The sequence below is a fragment of the Coregonus clupeaformis genome, chromosome 26 (assembly GCF_020615455.1).
Source record: "Coregonus clupeaformis isolate EN_2021a chromosome 26, ASM2061545v1, whole genome shotgun sequence".
NCBI classification, from domain to species: Eukaryota; Metazoa; Chordata; class Actinopteri; order Salmoniformes; family Salmonidae; genus Coregonus; species Coregonus clupeaformis.
In genome coordinates, this window is record NC_059217.1 from 37,045,306 (window position 1) to 37,052,871 (window position 7,566).

At 45.7% G+C, this 7,566-nt stretch overlaps 1 protein-coding gene across 1 annotated transcript; it reads right to left on the reverse strand.

Moving 5' to 3' along the window:
* Positions 1–2,288: 2,288 nt before the first annotated feature.
* Positions 2,289–7,566, reverse strand: gtse1 (G-2 and S-phase expressed 1). The gene is made up of 12 exons (XM_041848633.2): positions 7,419–7,566; positions 6,952–7,049; positions 6,556–6,613; positions 5,685–6,354; positions 5,403–5,564; positions 5,105–5,246; positions 4,534–4,965; positions 4,324–4,393; positions 3,786–4,016; positions 3,300–3,606; positions 3,091–3,207; positions 2,289–2,695 (listed from the first exon to the last, which is right to left on the reverse strand). The coding sequence occupies exons 2-12, from the start codon at positions 6,980–6,982 to the stop codon at positions 2,603–2,605; spliced, it is 2,313 nt and encodes a 770-aa protein (XP_041704567.1). The 5' UTR covers positions 6,983–7,049; positions 7,419–7,566; the 3' UTR covers positions 2,289–2,602.

A 7,566-nucleotide genomic window follows, 5' to 3' on the forward strand; every position in this document is an offset into this window, starting at 1 on the left:
AGCAAGAGAGAGGCCCCATTCCGCGGAAAATCGGTCTCCCTCCAGCAGGTGGGTTTTTGTTCGTTGTTTTGCCCACCAAGCAAGTTTCTGTATGGTGGTCAATGAGTGTCGAATTTAGTCAACAAAAAAATAAATGGCTTATTTGCTATGTGAGGTTTATTTGATCAAATAGATGTTTCATAACGCTTAAGTTGTTACTAATGTACTGATATAAGTAAGACACGTGACATCCCGGGAACGTTGAGAAAAAACACTTTATATCAGAGTTGTCTCGAGATGGCTATGCATATTCATGCATTGAGGCTAGTAGCATAGCATCTCTCTCGGTTGAAAACAGGCGGTTGACTTCATCAACCCTCATTGAATATTCAAAATGTGATTACAATAATGAGATATATCCACCATTCCGAAGAAAGTATAGGCGGGAGCTAGACAGCCCACCGTGACACTTTGTTGACAACCACTCCCATTGTCAGGGCGGAGAGACATGTATCTTGTCAGTATATCCATAATCTTTGCACTCTCTCACCGCCCTACGTCTGAAAGCTGCCCTGCTCCCCAACTCTAGGCTGCGTTTACACAGGCAACCAAATTATGATATTTTTGTTCAATAATTTGTATTTTGACCGACCTGCTCTGAAACAGAGCTTTGATTTGAAAATATCTGATGTGATTGGGTAAAAAGTTACAAAATATCAGAATTGGGCTGCCTGTGTAAACGCTGCACTGTTTGTCAGTCAAACGCTCTTTCCCAAATCTCAGCAGCCGACCACAATGTGCCATGAAGTGATGTGGGTAATGATCTCTAAAAACCTCCTATTTGTACAGGTATATAGTTTTTTTTGCTACGTCTCAGACTTAGTTTTGTATACATTAACATTTTAAACCTGTTCTCATTGTATAGTGTATAAAATCAAATCAAAAATAAATTCACTGACAATTAAAACTTGATTAAATGCTGTCACCTAGTGGACATACTTTAAAACCACCAGGCAGCCAGTTGGGGAATCCTGCTATAGGAAGTATCTAGTACCATGTGGCCTAAAGTTAGCCTGGTTGCCAGTCTCTGTTTAGCCATTACATTCCACTACAATGCGCAGTCAGCGTTCCAATTCATCCCAAAGGTGTTCGATGGGGTTGAGGTCAGGGCTCTGTGCAGGCCAGTAAAGTTATTCCACACCGATCTCGAAAAACCATTTCTGTATAGACCTCGCGTTGTTCACGGGGGCATTGTCATGCTGAAACAGGAAAGGGCCTTCCCCAAACTGTTGCCACAAAGTCGGAAGTACAGAATCGTCTAGAAGGTCATTGAATGCTGTAGTGTTAAGATTTCCCTTCACTGGAACAAAGGGGCCTAGCCCAAACCATGAAAAACAGCCCCAGACCATTATTCCTCCTCCACCAAACATTACAGTTAGCACTATGCATTGGGGCAGGTAGCGTTCTGCTGGCATCCGCCAAACCCAGATTCGTCCGTCGGACTGCCAGATGGTGAACCATTAATCATCACTCCAGAAAATGCGTTTCCACTGCTCCAGAGACCAGTGGTGGTGAACTTTACACCATTCCAGCCGACGCTTGGCATTGCTCATGATGATCTTAGGCTTGTGTGCGGCTGCTCGGCCATGGAAACCCATTTCATGAAGCTCCCGACGAACAGTTCTTGTGCTGACGTTACTTCCAGAGGCAGTTTGGAACTCGGTGTGAGTGTTGCAACCGAGGACAGACTATTTTTACGCGGTACGCACTTCAGCACTCGGTGTCCCCGCTCTGTGAGCTTGTGTGGCCTACCACTTCGCGGCTGAGCCGCTGTTGATCCTAGACGTTTCCACTTCACAAAAACAGCACTTACAGTTGACCGGGGCAGCTCTAGCAGGGCAGACATTTTACGAACTGACTTGTTGGAAAGGTGACATCATATGACGGTGCCACATTGAAAGTCACTGAGCTCTTCAGTAAGTCCATTCTACTGCCAATGTTTGTCTATGGAGATTGCATGGCTGTGTGCTCAATTTTATACACCTGTCAGCAAGGGAATGGCTGTATATATAGTGTATCTGGTAAATGTATGAGTGTACGAGTGGATTATATCTTATTTATGAGAGCACAAGAAAATCTCTGTGTGTATGTCTGTGGGCAGGAGCTGTTCCTTTCAGTCGACGTCAAACTTCTGGGTGCCCAGCCAATAGTGGAGTAGACTGTCTCCGAGGCAATGAGCACAGGTCAGCTCTCTGGCCCTAATACCAGACCTGCATTAATCTACACACAAGACTCAGCATCACAATAAGTTAAATTAAGAACATTTATTAGAGATTTAAAAGAACCACATAGAGCTGCAAGACAGTAACAAACAAAAATAATAAGGTACAGTACCATTCTTAAAAAGAAATCAGATTGGTGACTTACATAGCATGTATACTAACAGTCTTGACTTAAAACACAATCTTATTTTCTTGTCTAAAACCCTTGATCATCAACAGCTAGTTTTATCATTATAAATGTCACTAGTGTGTGGTACAGGCACAACCTTCAGCAGGAAGGCTATTGGAATCAATATACATAGAGGAAATGCTGGAATCTAGCTCTATTGCGATATTATTGATCAAAAGGATAAGTTGATCAGGGGTGCATTGTTTAAGGCACTGTCCTTGTGTTCCGGACTCCATTTGATCAGGGGAGAGCTCAGGTCAATCAACTGTAAGTGGAAAAAAATATACATACAATTACTGGTAATCAGTGTGGTCATATGAATCCTGACAACATACTTGATATTATGAGTCAACTGGGTATCATGGCACTGCATTTCTCAATAGTCAGTCATCATAATGACTCCCGAGTGGCGCAGCGGTCTAAGGCACTGCATCTCAGTGCTTGAGGCGTCACTACAGACCCCCGGTTCGATTCCAGGCTGTATCACAACCGGCCGTGATTGGGAGTCCCATAGGGCGGCGCACAATTGGCCCAGCGTCGTCCGGGTTTGGCCGGTGTAGGCCATCATTGTAAATAATAATTTGTTCTTAACTGACTTGCCTAGTTAAATAAAAGGTACAATTAATAAAAAATAATTATATAAGGAGTGCATTCTCTCACCTGACCACCAGATGGCTTGACAGTGGCTGTTCTCATCAGGACAGGAGTGTTGGAGAGGTCAATTAGGAGTTTCTCATATGGCCTCAACACAGGAATCGGGGCATCCACCAGCAAAACCTATTGGACAAGAAACAAACCAGAACATACAAACGTCATTCAACCAAAGACAAATAAGAAGTTATGCAAGCTTCCACATATCAAGACATTACCTCATTAACTTCCTGTGTCTTCATCCAATAGCATTGAGGCTGATCCACAAGCTTTTCAGTGTTCTGGAGCTCCTTGGATTCTTCATTCAGCTCAGGGTGGTTGTTTTCCTTGTTAGTCGTAGGAGGCTCCTGGTCCACTCCTGGTTCTGGGACATCTTGACTTACCTCCTGCTCCTCTGGATGGGGGACTGTAGCGGGGGTGGAGGGCTGCACCTCTGGCTCGTCTTCCAGGGAAAAGGGCTGGACGGTCTCCTCTTCTGGGGCTGCTGCCACCTCCTCTTGGTGGCTCCCCTTCACCTGGGTTGGACTGGAGGGGGGAAAAAAGCCATGGTTATCACAAACTAGCTTCTAATAAGCCTATTTATATTACATCACAACACCTTACCCTAACACTGGTTCAGTATGTCACTTATGGAAAGACTATTATCTTGGCCCCTTTAGATAGAGTCCAGTGTGGTGGTCCTAGTGTGGCAGCTGCTTTCTCACCTCCAGTAGCTGGCCCTCCGGGTAGAGGCTGTCAGGTTGGCCATGCTCAGGGAGGGCCTGCTTGGCCGTGACATGCTCTTCGGGGTAAGCATGGGGATTCCAGAGATCCTCCGGTTCACAGGGGTGGGCAGGGCAGAGGGGCGTCTCATCTTGGGTTGCACTGCCTTGTTCCCCCCAGCAGGGGGTGTCTGGAGCAGCTCTGGAACTGGAAGTGCTAGTTTGTGGGGGAGACTGTTGGATAGAAAGGGGGGGGCATATACAATGCTAATGTTATGGATTAGGATGACTAACACATCTTTGTACACCATTGAATATTATTAGAATACCAATTTCCCACTCCAGATGCTTAGAGAAAATGTTTACATTTTACGTATGGGTGGTCCTCTGTAGCTCAATTGGTAGAGCATGGCGCTTGTAACGCCAGGGTAGTGGGTTCGATCCCCGGGACCACCCATATGTAAAAATGTATGCGCACATGACTGTAAGTCGCTTTGGATAAAAGCGTCTGCTAAATGGCATATTATTATAGTTACAGTACCTTTCCACACTGCAAGCAGACATCAATCTCTTTGGCTTCATGATGCGAGGGGCATCAGGGGATGAAACCGCTTTGTAGGGAAGACAGAAATTGAATAAGTTTACATTTTTGAGAGCAAACAATTCTGAGCCTTTCCATTTTAGAAACATGAAGTAAGACAGTGATCAGTAGTAGCTGCTCATTGATGGCCAACAGTTGACCAGTCCTCACCTTCCAACCTCCTCTTGAACTGACTAGTGGGGGTTGGAGCAATGAACATCTTGAGTTTGGGGTTGCCGCTGACGACGCTCTCCATGTTCGCTGAAGACGAGGTGGGGATGTTGGGCACAGACGACATTCTCTCCATGTTAGTCTTGGCTGGAGTCTGGTGCAGGGGGGTGGTTTTGGCCGCCAGTTCAGCTCTCTTCAAAGGGGTGGACTGAACAGTTTTAGACCGGTCTGGCTCAGAGGGCTTCCTTCCCTGGGCTGAGATGGAGCGGCGTGCCCCTGTGGTGGAAGAGGGCGGCTCCGGAGCTCGGCCGATGACGGTAGACCTGCGGGTCTTGGTGGCACTCACACCAGGATTGGTGAGTCGGTTCTTGCCAGTGGGCAGGCGGCCATTAGGGCCACTGATGCTGGAGTTGAGGGACATGTTAAGTTTACCTAAAATCAGAGACAGTTCAGATATTTGTATTGCACTTTCCATACACATCACATCTTTGAAATGGTTGAACTGTAGAAAGCACCTTGAAAATACACTGTTAAGGAGACAGTGCTTGTGAAGCGCTACACAGGGCCTCACCTTTCCCTGTGGGTGACACAGAGAGACTGGAGTTGAAGCTGGACACAGAGGAAGAGGAGGACGATGTATTTCTCCTATGGTCAGTCACTCTCCTGGTCTGAGGAGGGGGGGCTTTGAGCACTGACAGAGCCCGCATCCCACTCTGAATAGGACAAGGACATTCATGTTTCAACACCTGCCATTTTATCAGAGGGTATTCACATCTTTTATCATCTGATCTGAATCTCATACTTATATGAATGAAGAATCCGGCATAAATGTACGTTTCTGATTATATCACCAAAATCCTCTGGGTTACCTTGCTAGGGGGTACGAGGGTCCTCTTCCCCTGCAGACTGGAGTTGAGGGAGGTGTCACTGATGTCGGAGGACACGCTGGCCGTGTCAGAGAGAATGTCCTCACAGGAGGCTGCTCTGCTGGAGGTACGACTACCCGGGCTACGCCTCAGCCCCAAGTTACCCTGAAAGAAACAGACTACATGAGTTGAGAAAACTTTCTCCAGTATTGATTTGACCTTAGACCATACCGAATGATCGAGGCTATGTGGCTAGATATCTTCTAAGATCCCTAGTGCCCATACTTTGCTTGGAGGAGGCAGCATGGTGGTCCTCTCGGCAGGCGCTGGTTTAGTCTTGGCTGTATGCAGGGCTGTCGTCGCGGTCGCTCCTCGGGCTGCTGGTTGTTGTTTTCTAGGGCGCACTCCGGTGTTGCAGGCCAGCCCCACCCTGCCTCGGCGCACCATCTTGGGCTGAGTCATAGTCCCCGCTCTCACAGGGCTGGAAGTGCCAGCACTGCTCTTATTGGAGTTAGAAACTCCACCAGCCCTTAATAGCCGCTGCTGAATAGCAGGAGGGAGCTGCTTCAATGGACTGTCCTGGACACAGAAGGTCTCCCTTTTGATAGGGCTGAGCACAGCGTCAACTGGCTTTCTGAACATGCCCAGTTTGGCCCCAGCATCCTGCACAAAGTCCTCTTTCGATTCCTCTTTACTCACTGTGAGTGTACCATTGGTTTCCCCTACATCAGGGTGCTGCTGGTTGACTACTAGTTGACTGGCTAGTAGGTGGGCTTCCTTGCAGATTTCCTCAAACTTGTCCTCAGCCAAAGGACTCCAGCTGGGCCTCTCACCCACTGAAGGCCAACTGCTGACGCTTTCCTTGACAATGGTCTCCAGACCGACGGAAATACACCTCTCCTTGTGACAGACAGGACCCACAAAGACCTCGTCATCGTCTTCATCTCCTCTTGAGCTTTAAACAAGGGGGATTGATTTTACAAATGTTATTTTTCATATGTAAGTGAAGGAAAATTTCCCATGTAAAATGTATAGACAATGGTAGTATCAAATACACAGACAACTGATTTTGAGTTCAATGGCAATGCATTCAAGAGAGAAATACATGCAAACCAAATACAAATAAATGGAAATCAAAGATATCTATGACACCAACCTCGCAGGTGACAGTGAAACGTCAAAATCAAACTTCTCTTCAGCCAATGAGAAAAATTCTTGGGGAAAAGGAACAAGGAAATTAAAACAAACAATGCAACAAACAATTAAATCCTTTGATAGGAAGGACAGTGTTTTTGTCTCCCTACTAATAGTACATGAGCCATGGTGGTTGTTCGGGCTCACTTTGGGTGAAGATGTCTCAGTGATTTTCGTGAAGGTCTAGTTATGTCCATAGTTGTCACAATCATATACGACGTCGTCAACCCAAATGAGCCCGACGGCCCAAATTTGGGGGTCTAGCTCATGGACTATAACGTTAAATAGTTGACAATGTGACTATCAATGGTATAAATTACATAGTTAACAAAAAATAAGGATAAGAAAGCTGAGCTACCACTGTTGGCATGGGAATCCATACTCCTCATGGGACAAGCAAGGACAGGTCGCTAGGGTCCACAGGGCAGACGTCGTAGTAGGTTAACGCTAGTCGTCCTTCATAGGGAAATTAGAAAATTGAAAACGTATGAAAAACAGTGTGATATAACGTTAGCTTTTAGCTAGCTTCTGTAGCTAATAAAGCTACGTTACTCTTAACATGAACTAACGTTAGCTAGCTTTGACAGACTAGCATGTATTATGGGCATAACTAGCTAACATGTCAGGATTAATTTACATGGTTGGTTAGCTAGCTAACTTTAGCCCAATCCTTACTTCAGTTGGTAATGTATTTGTGGCAGTTTAAAAATGTAGCTAGCAGCAATCTAGCTAACGCGTTAGCTGGCACGACACACAATACAATGCATCTAACTAGCTAGGTCGTATGGACGAATTTCGTATTTCCAATACATCAAAAGCACCTACCGTCTTATGTTTGTAATTAAATAGTTTGCTTGCTATCTTCTGCTAAATCGATGTCATTCAGTTCAACATCTGTCTCAAAAACATGCATTTGGTCCGAGAGGAAGAGATATTTCAAATTTCGTGAACAAACAAGTTCATGTGACATGCA